The 20,822-nt window shown below is 42.0% G+C and overlaps 1 protein-coding gene across 1 annotated transcript in view; it reads right to left on the bottom strand.

Annotated features, from left to right (window-relative positions):
• Positions 1–1,878: 1,878 nt before the first annotated feature.
• The window catches only part of LOC144599140 (uncharacterized), a 302,751-nt gene continuing 283,807 nt past the window's right edge, over positions 1,879–20,822 (bottom strand). The window contains exons 30-38 of the mRNA XM_078409871.1: positions 20,601–20,732; positions 19,417–19,545; positions 16,897–17,025; positions 15,677–15,805; positions 14,478–14,606; positions 13,195–13,323; positions 11,204–11,332; positions 8,261–8,389; positions 1,879–5,868 (exon numbers count right to left, since the gene is read on the bottom strand). Coding sequence (XP_078265997.1) covers positions 5,786–5,868; positions 8,261–8,389; positions 11,204–11,332; positions 13,195–13,323; positions 14,478–14,606; positions 15,677–15,805; positions 16,897–17,025; positions 19,417–19,545; positions 20,601–20,732 — 1,118 coding nt within the window. The 3' untranslated portion in view covers positions 1,879–5,785. The remainder of the gene's footprint in view (positions 5,869–8,260; positions 8,390–11,203; positions 11,333–13,194; positions 13,324–14,477; positions 14,607–15,676; positions 15,806–16,896; positions 17,026–19,416; positions 19,546–20,600; positions 20,733–20,822) is intronic.

The following is a 20,822-nucleotide window of genomic DNA, read 5'->3' as shown; positions in this document are numbered from 1 at the left end:
CACCTGTGGTCATGATTGAAGCCGGGTCGCTGGTGCTTTGCAGCTGCGACTCTACCAACTGTGCTATTGTGCTAATTGTGCTACTGTGCCACCACCTCTGGAAAGGAGGTGTGAAAGAGGAGATTGGTTCAGGGATCTGGTAGGGATCGCCCCCTAATTCGGTTTGTCACCCATTATGGTATTCAGGTCCTGCTATAGTCACCTAATATCGCTTGATTGAGTTGAGCATCTAGCTTGTTCTGGAATTCTGTCCTAGCCATCAGGAGTTTAGAGATACAGCGCGGAAACAGGCCCTTCAGCCCACCGAGTCCCTGCCAACCAGCACTACCCATACACTATCACTATCCTACACACTAGGGACAATTTACAATTTTACCAAAGCCAATTAAGCAACAAATCTGTACATCTTTGGCATGTGGGAGGAAACTGAAGCACCCAGAGAAAACCCATGGGGTCACAGGGAGAACGTACAAAGTCTATACAGACAGCACCCATAGTCAAGATCGAACCCGGGTCTCTGGCGCTGCAAGGCAGAAACTCTACTGCTGCGCCACCGTGGGTCCTGTGTAACTGATGGACAGAGTGCATCACCTTACAAACTAGACCCAGGTTACACAAACAAATGGTGACAGTAGTCATTGTCAGCACAGTTATAACACTTATTACACCGTTTTCTAAAGAATCTTTGTGGACAGCCCAAGAACAAAGAGAATCACTGGGAATTTCCCTGCTGCATACCACTGACAATACTGTGTGTACATTCTCAGTAACCCAGAACTCAGGAAAGAGGTTGTCCAATTTTAACTATCAAAATGGATTTGTTATTCCATGCTGGAGCTGTGCCTTGTCCACGTCCATAATGACAAGAGTTAAAATTGGGGTTATTCTTGGGTTAAAAGGTGTAACTACATGAAACTATATGATAACTAAGCAATCAGACCGGACGACTTTAGAACTTGGTAAGAGAGCAAATACAAAGATGGTGAAAGATCTTAAAGTAGAAGTGGGCCTACACAAAGCGTGTTCCTGGACTTGGAAAGCCCCCTTTAATTGATGATGAAGCAGGCTACCTGAGACCGGTCAAACTTATGGAAGAGGCATCCATTGAGGAATTGCTGTGCATTAGATGTAACCACACATCACTGGTGCCTGTGTGTGTTAGCAAACGGATACATGGAGGGAAAAGCACAGATTTGCAATCCATGCGATGTGTCCCGGTTTTTTTTAATAGAGGATTTCTACTCAGGGCAACACAATGGCGCAACAGTAAGTGGCTGCCTTAGAGCACCAGAGACCCTGGTTTGATGCTGACTGTAGGCGCTGTCTGTACAGAGTTTGTACGCTCTCCCTATGACCACATGGGTTTTCTCCGGGTGCTCTGATTTCCTCCTACACTCCAAAGACGTACAGGGTTGTTTATAAATTGGCTTCAGTGAAATTGTAAATTATTTCCAGTGTGTAGGATAGTGCTAATATACGTGGTGAAGACTGGTCGGCATGGACTCAGCGGGCCTGTTTCCACGCTGTTTCTCTAAAGTAAAGTCAATTGTGGGAACTTCCTGTGTTCAAATTAGTTGCCATGGTCTCTACATTAGTAGCCACATTTAAAACATCTATGATTGGCTGTAATGTGCTTTGGGTCACGAAAGAAGAGTTTAAAAGCCATTCCTTTTCTAGATTATGGTGGATGTGTGATTTTTATTTAACTGGCAGAAAGCAGTGTTAAGTTATGAAGGCCATAAGCATCTGGTGTCCTCCATTTTAAAGAAACGAGAAGATAATGTTTTTTTTAAAACAAGTCATCATTTTATTTATAATGTATAAAAATAGCACCAAGTTCAGTACAAATTAAGTTTAACAATAAAAAGCATGGTTCAATTCAAAAGACAGGTCACAGAAGTTGTGAGATACATAGGAAATAGGATAGCATAAACAACCATGCTGGACTGTCTTAGACACAAAAAGCTGGAGTAAATCAGCAGGACAGGCACCATCTCTGGAGGGAAGGAATGGGTAACATCACCCATTCCTTCTCTCCAGAGATGCTGCCTGTCCCACTGAGTTACGCCAGCTTTTTTATGTCTATCTTCGGTTTAAACCAGTACCTGTACTTCCTTCCTACACATGCTGGACCATCTTCATATATCCCATTGTAAAGTTAATAGGAAAGATAATCTGATGGCATCCAACCTATAGCAATGGTATTTCCATCCCTTTCGTGTGAATTTTAAGGAGCCCAGTTACAATTAGCGATTTGCAAAACCATCATTACTCCAGTTGCAACCTCACTGCTGCTGGAAAGGCTGATCATTCATCATTGCACGGGCTTGGGTAAGTATCCCTTCTGTAAACATTATTATAAGCTGGTCATTGGTAAGATTTGTACATCAGTGCAGTCACCAGCCACGCTGATTTAGCCAGAGATTGGTTAGTCGCACAGAACAGCTTGGTGACAGCAGGAATCTGATGGGCAGACGGTCATCAGGGAGGCTGCAATGTGCTGTTCCAAGCTGATATTACACTATGTCTTAGGAACCAAGACTGCAGTAGCTGTTCCAGTTACACAGCATGTTTTATCTGTATTCGGAACCCTCCCCTCTCTCAACGCTTCATTTTCACGATTCCTGTTGCAATTATGTCATTAAAAATAAAATACTGATGAAACATAATTTGGCTTCCTTGAGATGTCAGCATCAAGATTAGTGTAACATTTACAAGATTCCATTGAAGACACTAAGGCAGAAAGGAATCATCAAAACACATTTTGTTTTCAACATTGATATCTAACGTTGCAGGATCAAATACTGGCAGAATCAGGCTCAGGCACCGTATACCCACTGGGGGATGATATTTCCATTGACAGTCCTGACATTACATCTCTGTTTATTGTGGTAATCTCAAGGTTGAGTAAATTGATTCCCATCTGAATATTTCAAGTACCAAATATATTTACAGTAAAAGGCTTTAATTAAAACAAAAGAAACATACAACACACACACACACGCACACACCATCCTAATGATTAATCTCAGATAAATGGAATAGGCTGTCATATATGTGGTTTACTTGACATAATTACACATCCATACAACACACACGCCATCATCTGGCCTTGTATTTTCTCTGAAATATTTCATTGTGCCAATTGAGACTCTGACAAGCAAAGAACTCCATACTAGCTCATGGCCACGGTGAATAGCTACAATCCTAATTTGTTAGAAACTGGCTAACACCATTGATGGCCTTTGCACGCAGATACATCTCTCAGTATCGATACTTAAACATATTATTCTATCTAATATTGCATTGGAACAACAATACTGATGCTTTTAAGGGTGTCTGGCTGCTGATCCACTTCTGGATACAATCTGAATAAAGGTGGGTTTACTGGCACATTCCTCTGGAGATGGTAAATTCATATTGAACATTGTAAATTAATTCAAAACCATCATCAAAAGCAATATTTTGTCTATTATATTACATTCCTGGCAGTACCGCTGAAAAACAATTAGCCCACATTCCTATTTTATAATTCACTTGTCGAAGTGGGCAGTGAATATTTGTAACGTTGGCTTTAAGAGAAGCGTCAATTTAAAAGGAGAAAAGAGAACTAGGTGCTCGTCATTCCTCGGGTTGGAAGCAGCCAGATATATTATGGAGGTATAGTGGGACTGCTTCTTTTCATTGTGATTTGACTACTTACTGAGCAGGTTATTGGCATATGCTGATGATCAAATAATAGACACAGGAAATAATGCAAACATACAAAATACATTCCAAGGAGTTACAAGGTGGTGCATTTAAAAGGCAATGGACATGTACAGGGATAGGAAAGGTAGAGAGGGATATGGGTCAAACATGGGCAAGTGGGGCTGGCTTACATAGGTGTCTTGGTCGGCTTGGACGTAAAGGCCTGTTTCCATTCTGAATGACTCAATGAACATTATTATTTTCAATGAAACATTATTATTTTCCCATCCTATGTTTTCCACCAGAATTTCTCGGTTTCCTAATTTTATGATACTAGAAGCAAGTAAATTCATTCAATGAGTTGGGTTACAAATCATGGATCAGGCTTATTAAAAGTAAAACGTTAGAAGGAGACAGAGGCTAATGGGACAGATTTCAGTTCCTGCCAGGCTTCTGATATATACTTCCCCCTCTACATAAAATGTAACATCTTGTTAACTCTCAAAATTCTCATGAATAAATTTTGTGTTAATCGGCTTTAGTGCAGTGAAAGAAAGATGTCTGACAACTTACCATAAGACAGTTGAATATATTCACTGCTGATGTATGGGCAGTTGCACATAAAGATATCTCCAGAGACATCCTTGGGCAATGTCCTTTAATAGAACTGATTTACCCCAACTCAAAGTGTCATACACTGTTGAAACTCTACAAAAAGTTGTTTAACTCCTCTTTACCCCAGTGTTAGGAGTGAGGATATGTCTCTGTATCCTTCAGGTATTTTCTGTATGTCGGAAGTGATCAAATAAATGGGCAAAACAATTATGGTATTAGGTGACAGAGCAGCATATTTGTCCTGCTCCTGTATTCCTAGATAAATGGTAGATGAGACAATTGCTCCCACTGAGACTAATGAAAAGACCATTGCTAGGACTGATGAAAAGGGAAAAAACCTCAATGGCATTTCTGGCTACCGTGTGAATGCAGTTTCTCTCTGAACCAAGAGAATTCAACAACAAAATCCTAGTGGTAGTGCCCTCAATTTTTCTTTTTAATTAGAGAATGATAGTTCTTGCAGAAAAAGGTTGAGGGGACTCGGGTGGAAACACAATGCTCAATCTGCAGCAGAGAGCAGAAACAGAATTACTGCAGTACAGATCAAGTCAAGATGGGGAAAAAACTACTGAGGAAAAAAAACAATAAGGTCACAGTATATTTTGGACTAATAGAAAGGATGTTAAGAAATGTATGTGGATGATGGCTGATTAAGATCACAAACGTGTCGCTGAGCTCATTGTCGATTATTTTACGTGTATTCTTCTTCGAGAACAACTTTTTGAAAGTTTTTTGAAAATGAGCAAATCTCCCCATAAGCTGACTAATTCTAAACCCTCATTGCAACAAAATCACATAAAACCTCAGCTTCTGACTGTCCATTGGCGTTACCAAATTTAGCATATTAGGGCAAGACACCAAGTTTTGAGGAGATCAGAGGACACGCTCTTTGGTGAAATTCTCAAAACATTTGAAGAGGACCTAATAGATCAGGATTAAATAAAAATTCTGCCATGATCGTAAAATGGCGAAGCTCTATATAAAATGGAACTGGCCAGCAAAACTGCGTCTAGAACTTACTAGTATTTTTTGTATTTTGATTTAGAATTATTTCATCCAATTATCCAGATAATCTAATATGCTGTTACCTATGTGTACCAATAAAGTTAAACTTCCAGAGCTCCTCGGGATTAATTACTGCAATGTCGCTTTGTGTGTAGACCTAGTAAACGTATTTACAGAAATATTTGAAGGCACCAGAGGCCGACCAACTCTCCACATGCCTCTCCCCACAGAATTCCCTGCTGAAACTTAAATTGCTCCAGATTAGAATCAGAACATCAAAATGGCTGCGGGATATCAAATAATCTATGAAATAAAACATTGCGCCCTTGGATTTTCCATTCGGGTCACTGAAATGGATGTGCAGGTATATATTCAGGTCTGTTACTCCATAGTTCATAACATTTCCTGATGCTTCCCGTCAATCTTCAGATGTAAACAAGTCCAATCTCTACGAAAGATAAAACCCCGGAGCAAGCTATGAGCGAGGAGCCCCTCTCCACAGATGGTGCCCTTGCGACTGCACACTCCGATAGGAGGTCTCCGACTGTGGTGGTCCACCTAGAAAGAAGCCTCAAGGTTTTTATTTACTTCGATTTTAGATCTGTGGCTGCAAGAACAATGTCATTTCTACGTGGGTCATTCACTCAGTGGGTGGGGGGTGTATGGAATAAACTGTCTGGGGCGGTAGTTGAGGTAGATATTATGACAACATTTAAAAGACACTTGGACAGATGTATGGCTAGGAAAGGTTTAGTGGGATATGGGCCAAAGCGCAGGCAAATGGGAATAGTTTGGATGGGCCATCTTGGTCAACATGGCCTAATTGGGCTGAACAGCCTATTTCCATGGTGTCTGATGGCAGAAAAAAATGTTTATCTCCAAGTAAATTACATTTACTTGCAAGGTTCACCTTAAATCATTATCAGACAATGTCTTTAACTATAAAATCTCTTATGAATATCTAGTGCAAGGTTGTTTTTTGCTAATATGTTGTTGTTCCAAATTGTGGGCTCAGCTCAATTTTCTTGTCTATTTGTCATAAACGTTGACTCCCGTACAGACCAACAATCTATCTTGACGTTAAAATATGACCACAATTTCCCAGCATCTACTGCTCTGTGAGACAGCGAATTGCAAAGATTCACAAACCTCTCCCTGGAGATCACTTTGCAATGTTTCTTCCTTAAAAAATGAGGAACTCCCATATTCTGAGACTACACCCTCCAAGATTAGACCTTCCCAAGTGGGAAAGCATCCTCTTAAACATCTACCCAGTCAAGATCTTATTTATCGGAGCCTGGATACTGGGTTGGCGGAGATGGCGGCTGGGGCTGGGGTCGGTGCCACTGGGGCGTCCGGAGAGGACATGGCAGCGATAGTGGAGAGGTCATTGCGGCGGTCGATGAGGGTGCCGACCGACAAACGAGGATGGACCACGTGGAAGTGAGGAAGCCCCCGGCGTGGGGGTGGGGGAAGAACAATGAACAATGGAGGACCCGGCATGGGGGGACCGCCGTGAGTGGAAGGGGAGGGGGGGGGGAGAACAAAGGGGGACTTGGCGCAGGAATACTTTGAAACTTTTTAAGCGCCCTTTATGTGGTGACTGTTTGCATACCTTGGGTATTCAAGCAAAGAATTTCACTGTGACTTGTCACATGTGACAATAAAATATTCATTCATTAATTCAAGATCCCCCATAATATTTTATGTATCAACATAAAAATCTCCCATTTTTCTAAACTCTGGAAAATATAGGCGCATAAGATAACCCCTTCATCCTAGGAAACAGCTTCCAATACAAGTTAATCAATTTTTAAGTAAGCAGGCAAATGATGAATGCAAAACTCCAATGATTGTCCCACCAGTGCCCTGTATATCTGCAGCTAGGTTTATTTTCATTTATACTCCACCCCTTGGCAACATCCCATTTGTCTTCCTAATTCCTTACTGCCAATTCATGTTAACTTTGTTCTTCATGTGCAGCCAGAACCCTGCACAACAGCATTTTACATTCTGTCTCCCTTTAAACATTACCCTGCTTTGTACACAGATGGCTGGGCTGCTCGCTAACATTGCCAGTGGCCCAGGTTCAATCCCGTGCAGTGTTTGGACATTCTCCCATGGCCTCAAGTGCTCTGGTTTCCTTCCATATCCCTAAACCCAAAACCAAAGCAGGCTGGTAATTTAATTGGTCACTGTAAATTGCACCTCTGGTGTAGATGAGTGTTAGAATCTAGGCGAAGTTGATGGGATGGTGACGAGAATAAAATGGTTTGGCTAGAATTAGTGTAAACGTGGGTGCGTGATGCTCTGGGTGGACACAGAAAACCAAAGGTCTGTTTCTGTGCTGAATTTCTCTATATCTCTATATCTAACAAATAGTGGATCACTTCACATTTCCCACAGTGTGCTCTATCTGCTAAGTAGTTGACAACTGGACTCAATTATGAAGTCCCTTTTGTGTCCTCCTTTTGAATCATTAATAAATTCAGGCAGTCCCTTCACCTAATCCATTGATGCAGATTGTAAATGATTAATATCCCATTGCTGATCCCAATTACTTATAGTTTACCTATTTTGACTCTTCTTAGTGTTTTAGGTAATCCTCTGACCATATCAATGTGTTACTCTAATGCCTTAATCTCTTACCCTATGCAGTAATCTTTATTTGAATGCTTTCCGAAATACATGTACTGTTTCCCCTTTGTCTGAAGAAGAGTCTCAACCCGAAACGCCACCTATTCCCTTTCTCCAGAGATGCTGTCTGACCCGCTGAGTTACTCCAGCTTTTTATGTCCATCCCCTTTGTCCATCCTGCTTATTATATTTGCAAAGAACGCTGATATATATATATGTCAAACATTATTCCCCTTTTATCTACCTATAATTCAATCTGTTTCTTGTGATGTTGGTTGTGTTACTGTTGTGTTACAGCAGACTGTGATTATACCTTCATCACACGTTGGACCCATCCATTGGAATGGACATGCACAACTTCCATTACCAGGGTTACAGTAAGCTTTGTTTGCACAGTGGCAGACCAAGGAACAGTTAGGTCCATATCTGTTCATTCGACATTCTGGAAGAGAACAAAACAAGTCTTTCTTAAAAATCTACTTGTTTTGTTTAGTTTAGCATTGTAGAAGTACAGTGAAAAACATTTTTGATGCGTGCTATTCCAGTCAGCGAAAAGACTATACATGGTTATAATCAGGCCATCCACAGGGTACGGATAAAGATAATGGGAGTTTAGTGCCAGATAAAGTCCAGTAAAGTCCGATAAAAATTAGCCCAAGATGTCATGGTAACTCTCCGTATTCAAACGTATCACGTGTTACTCTGAGTCAGAAAGGTCAGAGGACACATGTTACCAGGATGTGAAGGAATGGAGGAGGAGAAAAACAAAACGTCTGTATTCTTGCGTCCTTGGAGTGTGTTCATTATATTCGGATCAAGGCGAGGATTTGACACAAGGGTCTCCAATGAGGTGGGTGGTAGGCCAGGATCGCTCTCCAGTTAGTGAAAGGATGGTTCTGCTGCCTGATAACAGCTGGGAAAAAATACTTATTCAAGAGGTTCAATTTCTTCTACTCTTCAGCAACAAGAATGGATATGCTTTTCAGAGGACAATTTAGTGTTCTACAAATCACTGTTATCGGAAAACAAAAATAATTTACTGGAAAATTGTTTGTGCTGTTCCCATGCAAAATGGATTATTTCAGTGTTGCTTTATGATTCAGAACTCCTGAATCAACACCAGCGGAGGAGGACATTCAGTCATTTTGTCTATTGAAGAGAATAATGCAGACATGTGGATTACTCTAATTTCTCCCATCTATAACAATGTAGAGTATGCCCTACCCAGTTAAAGAAACTGGATCTTCTGAATAATAATGATTTCCAATTATAGTTGTCAATGAGATACAGTGACCTGCCTCAATGACTCCCAGCTGGTAGGACATATATCCAGTGTTATGAAATGCTTCAAGAGATTAGTTCTGGCACTTATCAATTCCTGTCTCAGAAATGTCCTGGATCTGCAACAATTTGTCTATTGCCACCACAGGTCAGTATTAGATGTTATCTCACTCTACTCTGGACCATCTGCATAGCAGGAACCATCTCGATAATGTCATTCACTGATTACAACTTAAAATACTCTAACAAACTTCTGCAGATGTACTGTAAAGTATCCCGACTGGTTGCATCGTGGCAATTCCAATGCACAGGAATACAAGAGGCAGCAGAAAGTGGTGGACTTAGCTGGTCCATCAAAAGCATTCATGTGAGGTGCAGCATCAAGAAGGCGGCACCTATCAGCAAGGATCACCTGCATTGTCCCCTCATCTCACTATTACCATCAGTCATGAGGTACAGCTGCCTGAAGTCCCACACCACCAAATTCAGGAACAGATATTTTCCTGCAACTATCATGTTCTGGAATCTACCTGCACAAACCTACTCCTACCTCGACAATAGAACACCACAGTCCACTGCTTGCACTACCATAGACTTGTTTTTTGAAGGAGGGTCTCGACCCGAAATGTCCTATTCGTTTCCTCCAGAGATGATGTCGGACCCATTGAGTTACTCCAGCTTTTTGTGTCTATTTTGGGGTTTTTCTAATTGTATTCTGCAAATATTTCACTCATGCAGAAATACACTAGTGTTTCTGCACTAATGTATTGTATTTTGCACAGTCGTTTTCCTTTGAATTGTTTTGTGTAATTTGTAATAATTTGTCTTTTTTTGTGTTTGTCTAGTCCACATGCCTGTGATGGTGTTGCAAGCAACATTTGTCGCTATCCCTGTGTCTCACCTTACTTGTGCAGATGACAACAAACTTAAACTGACTTGCCTAACAAGTGTTTGTACCTTCACCATTCAGGTAGCGTGTTCCAGAGCCCAGTGCATGGTGGGTTGAAACAAATGCTAAAAACAAGAGGAAAGCAAATTGCACAGGAGTGAGGTTGAAGCCAAAACATTGACTGGAGACTTATTTATAAATTCTGTCTTTCCACTGTAGAATTGAGTCTGAGGTTCAATTACGATCCTGCTGAATGTCAATTTATTAGATTATTGCCAAAACAGTTGAGTTCCAATGGACACAGCTTGGATTTAAACTAAAGCCTACTAAATGATACGAAATGCTGGAATTTCCTGAGCAAGATTCAATCAAGTCACATCTGAATGTAACCTAACCTACTGTTCTGCTCAATTAAAGTTCCTGCACTCTACCACTTGATCATTCTAGGCCAGTGAATGGCAGTCTAACATTCAACTATTTCAGCAGTTAATCACCCCCTCAAGCAATTTATCTCCCTCCCACAGCAAATAATGGACCCTTTAGATTGGTGTATAAAATCATGAGAGGAATAGATCGGGTAGATGCACAGAGTCTATTGACCAGAGTAGGTGAATCAAGGACCAGAGGACATAGGGTTAAGGTGAAGGGGTAAAGATTTAATAGGAACCTGAGCGGTAACTTTTTCATACAAAGGGCGGTGGGTATATGGAACAAGCTGCCAGAGGAGGTAGTTGAGGCAGGGACTATCCCAACATTCAAGAAACCATTAGACAGGTTTGGATGCATATGGACCATGGACCAGGCAGGTGGGACTAGTGTAACTGGGACATGTCGGCCAGTGTGGGCAAGTTGGGCCAAAGGGCCTGTTTCCACACTGTATCACTCTATGACTCTATTGTACAGCAAATATCTACGAGAGATAATGATGGTTTTTAAAACAAGTGCAATCCTATTGGACCACAATCTACTACTTCTAAAGATTTAAAAGCCAAACCTCACTGTACATAGGTGAGCCTCAAGGTAGAAGCTAGTCTATTATCATGTAACTAGAATGCAGGAACAATAAATATGCAGAAGGATTTTCACCTGTTTCACATCGATCTCCTGTTCTACCTGGTGGGCAGAAACACCTCCCTGTTACAGGATGGCATAAACTGATTCCTTCACAGTCGCAAGTCTTCTGACACTTTTCCCCAAAATATCCAGCATGACAAGCTAGAATACAAACAATGTAACAGTTACACATGAGCACGTGGAACATTCACAAAACCCAAAGGTTCAAAGGGGAGATTGAGTACACGGAGCATCAAGGTATTTGGAGCATTGTGAGCAATTATGGGCCCCATATCTGAGGAAGGCTGTGCTGGGGGTCCAGAGGAGGTTTACAAGAATGATCCCAGGAATGAGTGGGTTAGCATATGATGAGCATTTGACTGCACTGGGCCTCTACTCGCTGGAGTTTCGAAGTGTCAAGGGGAGACCTCATTGCAACTTACCGAATAGTGAAAGGCCTGGATAGAGTGGATGTGGAGAGGATGTTTCCACTAATGGGAGAGTCTAGGACCAGAGAACATAGCCTCAGAATAAAAGGATGTTCATTTAGGAAGGAGATGAGGAAGAATTTCTTTAGTCAGTGGGTGGTGAATCTGTGGAATTCATTGCCACACAAGGCTGTGGTGGCCAGGTAAGGCAGAGATAGATAGATTCTTGATTAGTACGGGTGTCAGGAGTTATGGGGTGAAGGCAGGAGAATGGGGTTGAGAGGGAAAGACAGATCAGCCATGATTGAATGGTGGGGTAGACAAGATGGGCCGAATGGCCTAATTCTGCTCCTATCACTTATGAATTTATGAATTCCTATTAAGAAGTCCAACCCAAAGGATTAAATAGTGCCAAAGACTAGCTGAGATCTCTAACTTTGCCATCATCTTCTGGATTTTGTGATTTAGCTTTCTTTGTATGTGTGTATATAGTGTGAAAGCGAGAGAATATGTGTGAATGAGATTGGGAAGCCTCATACAAACAGGCATGATGAAGACAATACAAGGAAACTAGGAATACAACCAGCAAGCAATAAAGGAATGGAAGATAAAAATATACTATTGGTCAATAATCCATAAAAGTTGTTCATTTAGGATCCACCCATATCCCTTCATCAAACTAATATACCACTCCCAGATAAAAATGGAGGATTTCATCTCCACAGTCACAGGGATAGAGCTTGCACTGTAATCAAAAGAATGAGCAACAGGAAGCATCAATGAAGGAAATTTATTCATTCCTACCACAAGCTACCAGTTCCAACATTGTTCTCTTTATCACCCACCATTCCCGAAACACTAAACATTGCCATGACAGTTTCCCATTCCTAGCATCTCCCGACATTCCCAGGACTGCCCATCATTCCCAACAACTCTCATCTCTCCCAGCAGAGCTCGACATTCCTGGCACCATGTACTATTCCCAGACTTTGCCAAACAACTTTAAAGTGCAATTCAGGAGAAAAACCCTTCACCATTGCTCCATACCTCACTTCGAGTCATGCAGCACGGAAACAGGCCCTTCGGCCCAACGTGCCATGCTGATCAAGATACCACATCTACACTCTACTGCCTGATAAAAATCAAATCATAAATATCAATTGCTGGAATTGTCCAGTTAGAATCAAGCCTCTATCTCACTTCCCAAGTATCTACAGGATCATGAACCAAAAATTAAACCAAATCCCTCACATAAATTGCTATTTCTAACCCTCTCACACATATTATTGCCCAGATTTCCCATTTTAAATGTGAAGGAAGAAACTGCAGGTGCTGGTTTTCACCGAAGATAGACACAGATACTGGAGTAACAGTCCTGGAGTGGGCAGGCAGGATCTCTGGGAAGAAGGAATAGGTCAGACTCTTCGGGTCGAGATTCTTCTTCAGATGATGCTGCCTGTCCTGCTTAAATACTCCCACAGTTTGTGTCTATCTTCTTGCCCATTTTAAAAACTGTTCGCCATTACACAAGACCTCGTGTAATCCCCTCACACTTGAACGGCAGTGGTATGAAATAATAATCACAGGATCCATTACCTTCTTCACAGTTGTCACCTTGATAACCAAGTGGGCAGATGCAATGCCCTGTGCTGGGTTCACAGGCAGCACCATTCCTGCAATCACAGGAGTGTGCACAGAACAAGCCATAAAAACCCAGAGGACAACCTAGGAAAGATACCAATGAAATACAGTGGTCAAAGTAATTCCCAATCAACCTTAAATCTTTCTCATCACCATGTCTACTATGTGGTACAAAGTACAATATATCTTTATTGTCATTGTACAGGGGTACAACGAGATTGGGAATGTGACTTCCATTCGATGCAATCAATTAATTAGCTCATCAGTATTAATTTAAACAACCAAATGAAACAAATTAGAACAAATTAGTAATACTATGAATTGCTTCAGAGAGTTGTTTTGTTTTTAAATGGCAAAGGCACATTTATTTTAAAATAATCTCTGTACAATTGCTTGTCAGTTTGCTTATTACAATTGGGCTCAAGTCTTGATCAGCAAGCTGTTTGGGTCAAAACAAAATTCACTTTAATAACTAATGTTCAATGGTCAGCAAGTTTTCAACCTGCTCTCTAGAAAGCTGTTTGAAAAGCTTCGAACTGATAACTTCATTTCGTATAAAATGAAACTGAGAAAAAAAAACTTCTTTCAGAAGAGTGATTTTCATGGCGCAGATCAGAAGTTAATCATCTCCACGCAGGTTTAACAAACCTCGGCCCATTGTAAAATTGCAACTGTAAAATTACAACTGTAAAATTGTAGTGAAAGGTCCACAGCGGGCCGACCCAAGCCCCGCGATCCGGGACGGGCAAAGACGCTGCCGCCGGCGCTGCACGACCGCCCCGACGTGCAGCGGCAGCGTCTTCGCCCGCCCCGGATCACGGGGCTTGGGTCGGCCCGCTGCGGACCTTTCACCGTCCGGCGCAGCCTGGAACGTGGCAACTTCAACAGCCTGACCGCGGGAGAAGACGGCAGGGGAAGAGAAGTGACATTCTGGCCTTCCATCACAGTGAGGAGGGGACTGGAGGAGACTCACTGCGATGGATGTTTCTTTTTCCATGTTGTTTTGTGTTGGTTTGTGGTTGTGTAATTGCTTATTTTATTGCTCTTACTGTTGGGCTGGGGGTGACGAAATCTCGTCCAAAAGACTTGTTTTTTGGATGACAATAAAGGTAATTCTGATTCTGATTCTGATAGAACACCCCGTCAAAGCAAGGCTTTATAAGCCACACTGCCAGTTGTCACATAATGCATGTTGTTTAACAGATAGGGAAGAAGGCGTAAAAACCGAGTCTACTCACTGTATTCGCACAGCGGACCGTAGAAACCCTCCAAGCACTGACAGGTGCCCGTAAACCGATCACATGTTCCACTGTTCAAGCACGAACACTCCTGCTGGCAGTTCGCTCCAAACTTTCCAACAAGACATTCTGCCACACACACACAAAATAAATGTTTCACTAAACAGTTTCTCAGTGTCTTTGTTCACCCCACTGCCTTCATTTCTAGCTAGCCACCGGTTCCAGGATAGCTCGCTTTATCACCCACCATTCCCGAAATACTAAACATTGTCATGACAGCGTCCCATTCCTAGCATCTCCCGACATTCCCAGGACTGGCCATCATTCCCAACAACTCTCATCTTTCCCAGCATCGCTCGACATTCCTGGCACCATGTACTATTCTTTGACAATGTACTTTGACAAAGAACTTTAAAGTGCAATGCCAGCAGAAAAACCCTTCACCATCACTCCATGCCTCACAGTCATAGAGTCATGCAGTACAGAAACAGGCCCTTCGGCCCAACATGCCCATGCTGGTCAAGGTACCACAACTACATTAGCCCCACCTGCCTGCGCTTGACCCATAATCGTCTCAACCCGTCATTTCCATGTAATTGTTTGAATAAGGCAAAGCAATCGATGCAGACTCTAACACATTACAGATTGAAGGGCAGATACAGCAATCCTTGAACGTAACTCTGATATACCTTCCTTCCCTCCCCACTCTGCAATTTACCCCACATTCTTCAGAATAACATTAATTACCCACATTGTCCTGTGTAATGTTACAATATCATATATCCATCTTAACCAAATGGTCCTCATTATTTACTCTAATATCTCCTCATTGTAACAATCACAATTCATCAATGAACTACGTTAAATAAGATTTATTCAGAACTTCTCCAGACCAGCACAGAAGCCTTTTTTTCCAAATGCCTCTTCCGAAAAGACCCTTATAATCAGGAGTGTCGATGAAGGGGTCGATGGAGTCTCGACCCGAAACGTCACCCATTCCTTCCCTCCAGAGATGCTGCCTGACCTGCTGAGTTACTCCAGCATTTTGTGTCTACCTTATAATCACGAGTTTGTCCTTTTTTGTGCCAGCTACAATTGCTATGTTGCTATAATCTGATGACTTCTGTGCCCTATCTAACGGCCATTCCAGAATCTGGAATGTCATGCAGCAGATGTACTGCTGTAATCATTGCATGTACCTTTCTCACAATGGACACCAGTCCACCCGAGGCCACAGGAGCACGCCCCATCTTCTGCGTTACAGACGCCATTGTTCTGACAAGCACAAACCTGTCCACAGCTTTGTCCAAATCTTCCCTTTAGACAACCTGCACAAAACCAACAGCAAAGTGAAGAGTAGAAAAGCAAAATGCTGCAGAGGCCAGAAATCTGAAATTTCAGCAGGTACGTAGATGCTGGAAGTGCTTAGCTTGTCAGGCAGAATCTGTGTGGAAACTCACAAATGCAACGACACACAAATGCACAGAAACACTTTCCTATCTTTATGCTTAACCTGCTGAGTAGTTGCAGCATTTTTTGTTTATTTAAAGAATTTGAAAGAATTCACTTTAAAGAATTCAGACAGAAACAATCACTCATATGGTGTCTACAGGGTACACTTCATGTTCAATGTAAAACCTCCCCTACTGTATATTCTTCAGTACAGAATGATCCTCATGTCTTGCTAGATTTTATAGGCATTTCTGAATAACCTAAATCGCATTGTTTAAACAAATTCCCCTGCTGGTGTGCTGAGAAACTAAGAGAGCAACAGAAAATTTAGACCTGCAATAAAGCACGTACAACCCGATTAAGCATCTGCTATATACCTTGAAAATGAGAGAGTGCTATATTACTTACTACAAGAGCAATAACGGAATGAAGATTGGCCTCGGGTTTACTTTCATGTTATCTTTGTGTGATAGACCCACAGCCCAGGAAGAAGAATCAACTAGGTGCGAATATAAATAACTTACACATTTATACTGCACTAGGTTCATCTTTAGAATATTTTTTCCATGAAAGAAGCAAAGGTACAAATAGACAATAGACAATAGGTGCAGGAGGAGACCATTCGGCCCTTCGAGCCAGCACCACCATTCAATGTGATCATGGCTGATCATTCTCATTCAGTACCCCGTTCCTGCCTTCTCTCCATACCCCCTGACTCCGCTATCCTTAAGAGCTCTATCTAGTTCTCTCATGAATGCATTCAGAGACTTGGCCTCCACTGTCTTCTGAGGCAGAGAATACCACAGATTTACAACTCTCTGACTGAAAAGGTTTTTCCTCATCTCCGTTCTAAATGGCCTACCTCTTATTCTCAAACTGTGGCCCCTGGCCCCTGGCACAGGCCCCAAATCATATTGCACACTGGTGATTTCTAACTTACTGCTTGGAATAAATAAGGTCACAGTACCTGTGTGACAAGTGGGGCCCATTGTTCCCGACCGACACAGGCATTTTCCTGACACAGGGTCACACTGACCATCTTTACCACAGTCGCACAGCTTCACACAGTCTTTCCCGTAATAACCTTCTGGACAACCTGGATGGGAGAAATATTGAAAATGCATGCCATGAAATATAGACATTAACAAACGCGTGAACTAACATCAGCCTAGTCACCAGAGTAGTTCAGAGCAAGCAGTGCTTTGACTTTGATAGAACCAAGGCTAGCGATAGTCAGGCACATTGTACAGTGCTCAACTCCCAGAGAAACACATATCCCCAGATGCCCAGCTGTTATCAGCCAACTGAACCATCTTTTCATCAGTTAGAGAGCGGTCCTGACTTCCCATCTACCTCATTGGAGACCTTCGAACTATCTTTAATCAGACTTTATTGGACTTTATCTTGCACTAAATGTTATACCCCTTATTCTGTATCTGTACACTGTGGACGGCACGGTTGCAATCATATATAGTCCTTTCGCTGTTTGATAGCATGCAACTAAAAAGCTCCGCAGGGATCTGTGCTGGGACCTCTGATGTTTGTGATATACATAAGTGACTTGGACAAGTTTAAATAATCTCCCTTGCTTGCATGTGATCCATGTCCCTCCATTCCCTGCACCAGACCAGGTTTAATCCTGACTCAGGGGACTGCTTGTATGGAGTTTGCACCTTCTCCCCGTACCTGCGTGGGTTTCGTCCAGATGCTCTGGTTTCTTAACACATCCCAAAGATGTGTCAGTTTGTTGTTAATTGGCCTCTATAAATTGTCCCTTGTGTGTAGGATAGAACCAGTGTACGGGTGATTGTTGGTTGGTGTGGACATGCTGCACCAGAGGGCCTGTTTCCACACTATAGCTCTAAAACTAAAGGCTCCATCTACACTTCACGCAACTTTGGAAAAGCAGCCGACAGAATCAAAGACTTGTTCCACCCGGTCATTCCTTCTTCTCCCCACTCCCATTGGGCAGGAGATACAGAAGCTTGAAAGCGTGCACCGCCAGACTCAGGAACAGGCAGTGGAGGCCAATTCATTGGATGAATTTAAAAGAGTGTTAGATAGAGCTCTAGGGGCTAGTGGAATTAAGGGATATGGGGAGAAGGCAGGCACAGGTTACTGATTGTAGATGATCAGCCATGATCACAATGAATGGCGGTGCTGGCTCAAAGGGCCAAATGGTCTCCTCCTGACCTATTTTCTATGTTTCGATGTTTCTAACAGCTTCTTCCTCTCTGTTATCAGATATCTGAAAGGTTCTTCCATAAGGTTGGGCGTTATCAAATTCACCTCTATCCTATTGCGGACATTGGACTTTGTCACTGGAACTTGTGTGCTCCAATGCTGACAACTATATGCTGCACTCTACATCTTTCCCTTTACTCTACTATTTGAACTTGAGTTCGGCTTGGTTGTATTTATGTATGGTATTAACTGATTTGATTGGATATCAAGTAAAATAAAGCTTTTCACTGTACCTCTGCACACATGACAATAATAAATCTAAACTTACACCTCATATATTAGATGAAAAGAAAAATGTCCATCCTGTGATCTAAATGACCCTGGTACTGTAGTGATGTGACGCAAAGTCCATTCAAAAGAATGCCCATAACTTTTCACCCTCTCTCCTGGATTTACAGCAATCTCATGTGGTCTCAGAATGGGGTGGTAACAGTCAAAGATATCACTGTCATCAATAAGGTAGGCACAAAATGCTGGAGTAACTCAGCGGGTCAGGCAGCATCTCTGGAGAGAAGGAATGGGTGGCGTTTCAGGCCGAGACCCTTCTTCAGACTGATGTCAGGGGAGGGGGCGGGACAAAGATAGAATGTAATCGGAGACAGTAAGACTAGTGGGAGAACTGGGAAGGGGAGGGGATGGAGAGAGAAAGCAAGGGCTATCTGAAGTTCGAGAAGTCAATGTTCATACTGCTGGGGTGTAAACTACCCTAGCGAAATATGAGGTGCTGTTCCTCCAACTTTAACACTGGCATCTTTAACTCAGCCATTCCAAATGATGTACAATTGGTACATTCAGACTCAATCTCCAAAATTAAAGCTCATTACATAAAGGATGCTGAGCCCAGTCTGAATTGTTGATGAATTCCCTGATGGTATTAACAGAGAGGTGGCTCTATAAAGTATATTGACTGGGCTACTTGTGCTGTCAGAATGCTTGACGATGTCAATGGATACCTTGAACAAGCATATCCTGGCTCAACCAACATCTGGTTGAAGAAGGGTCCCAACCCAAAACGTCATCTAACCATGTTCTCCAGAGATGCTGCTTGACCCGCTGAGTTTGACTCCAGCACTTTGTCCCCTCATGTGTAAACCAGCATCGGCAGTTCTTTGTTTCTAACATATGTATGTATTCACTGTAGCACGACCATTTACAAACGTTTACCAAATGTTCTGATTTAATTTCTGCCACTTGCTATTCTCATAAGTGATTCTATCGGACGTTTGGGACTTGAGTAACTCACCAACCGTGCAATCGGCTCCAATAAATCCAGGAGGGCAGTGGCAGGTTCCAGTCACAGTGTCACACCGACCCTCCTTTTGACACTTACATCTCTCTCGGCAGTATGGGCCATAGGTCCCCTCTGGGCAATCTGAAAGGCAAGTCTGTTCACTCTTGGAGCTTTCGTATCATTTTACACGAATACACGCAATTAATAAATCCTGCTGCCATTGATCATTTTGTGAGCCATTAATTTAACTTTATTACTGGTACGTCTAATATCCTAAAATTGCACATGGGATTTCAGCTCAAACACAGTAGCAGCATAGTTTTACAGAATCATTTTTTTACCTCATTAGAACCGCAGATTAGTTTGCCTATAGGCATACGCATCAAACATTGTTTTTAAGGCTAAGAACTTTAACCTGACAACGATATATGTACTGTAGATTAAAGGAGAGGGTTATTTGTGAAGGGATTATACTGAATGCTTGAATCATTTAGTTTGTGCCTCAGATAGGGCGGCACAGTGGCGCAGAGGTAGAGTTGCTGGCTTACAGGGACCTGGGTTCGATCCTGACTACAGGTGTTTGTATGTACGGAGCTTGTACGTTCTCCCCATGATCTGCGTGGGTTTTCTCTGGGAGCTCAGGTTTCCTCCCCACACTTCAAAGACGTACAGGTTTGTAGGTTAATTGGCTTGGTATAAATGTAAATTGTCCCTAGTGTGTGTAGGATAGCACGAGTGTGCGGGGATCATTGGTTGGTGCAGACATGGGGTGGGCCAGAGGGCTTGTTTTCCAAGCTGTATCTCTAAAACTAAAACTAAAGAACAATTGATATAACTGATCAATATTAATTTCTACAAGTGAAATTTGTCATTGCAAATTTTATGATAACACACAAATGTAATAATTATATTTACTCTTAGTAATTATTTTTACTAAGGATCTACGTAATTTAACTTAATACTTCATCAAAAAGTAAAATGTAAAATATATGAGCTATAGATAAGGAAAATCACATTGGGGAGGTTATTATGAACGTAAATATTTAACACTTTTATATTAATGATTTTGCAAGCTGCATTTTAATTCATGATTAATTCATTCATAATTTTGCAAACTAAAGAAGACCAGAAGATGGAGAAATTGACAGACTCCTGCAAAGTAGGGATCAATGTTTGCAAATCCATTGAATACTTACGGAGATCGCACTTGGTCCCATGGTAGCCAGGGAGGCAGGTGCAGTGGCCAGTAACAGGGTGGCACTCTTCATTGACTCCTGAGCACTGGCACACCTGGTTGCAATTCTGTCCATAGGTGCCTGGAGGACAACCTGAAAGGAATGCAGAACAAAAGTCAGCACATGGAAATGCTCCTACTTTCCTTATCTCCTGGAGACACCAGAATTAGTTAGGTGACATCA

The sequence above is a fragment of the Rhinoraja longicauda genome, chromosome 13 (genome assembly GCF_053455715.1).
Source record: "Rhinoraja longicauda isolate Sanriku21f chromosome 13, sRhiLon1.1, whole genome shotgun sequence".
NCBI classification, from domain to species: Eukaryota; Metazoa; Chordata; class Chondrichthyes; order Rajiformes; family Arhynchobatidae; genus Rhinoraja; species Rhinoraja longicauda.
This window is presented reverse-complemented; position numbering and strand designations above follow the sequence as displayed.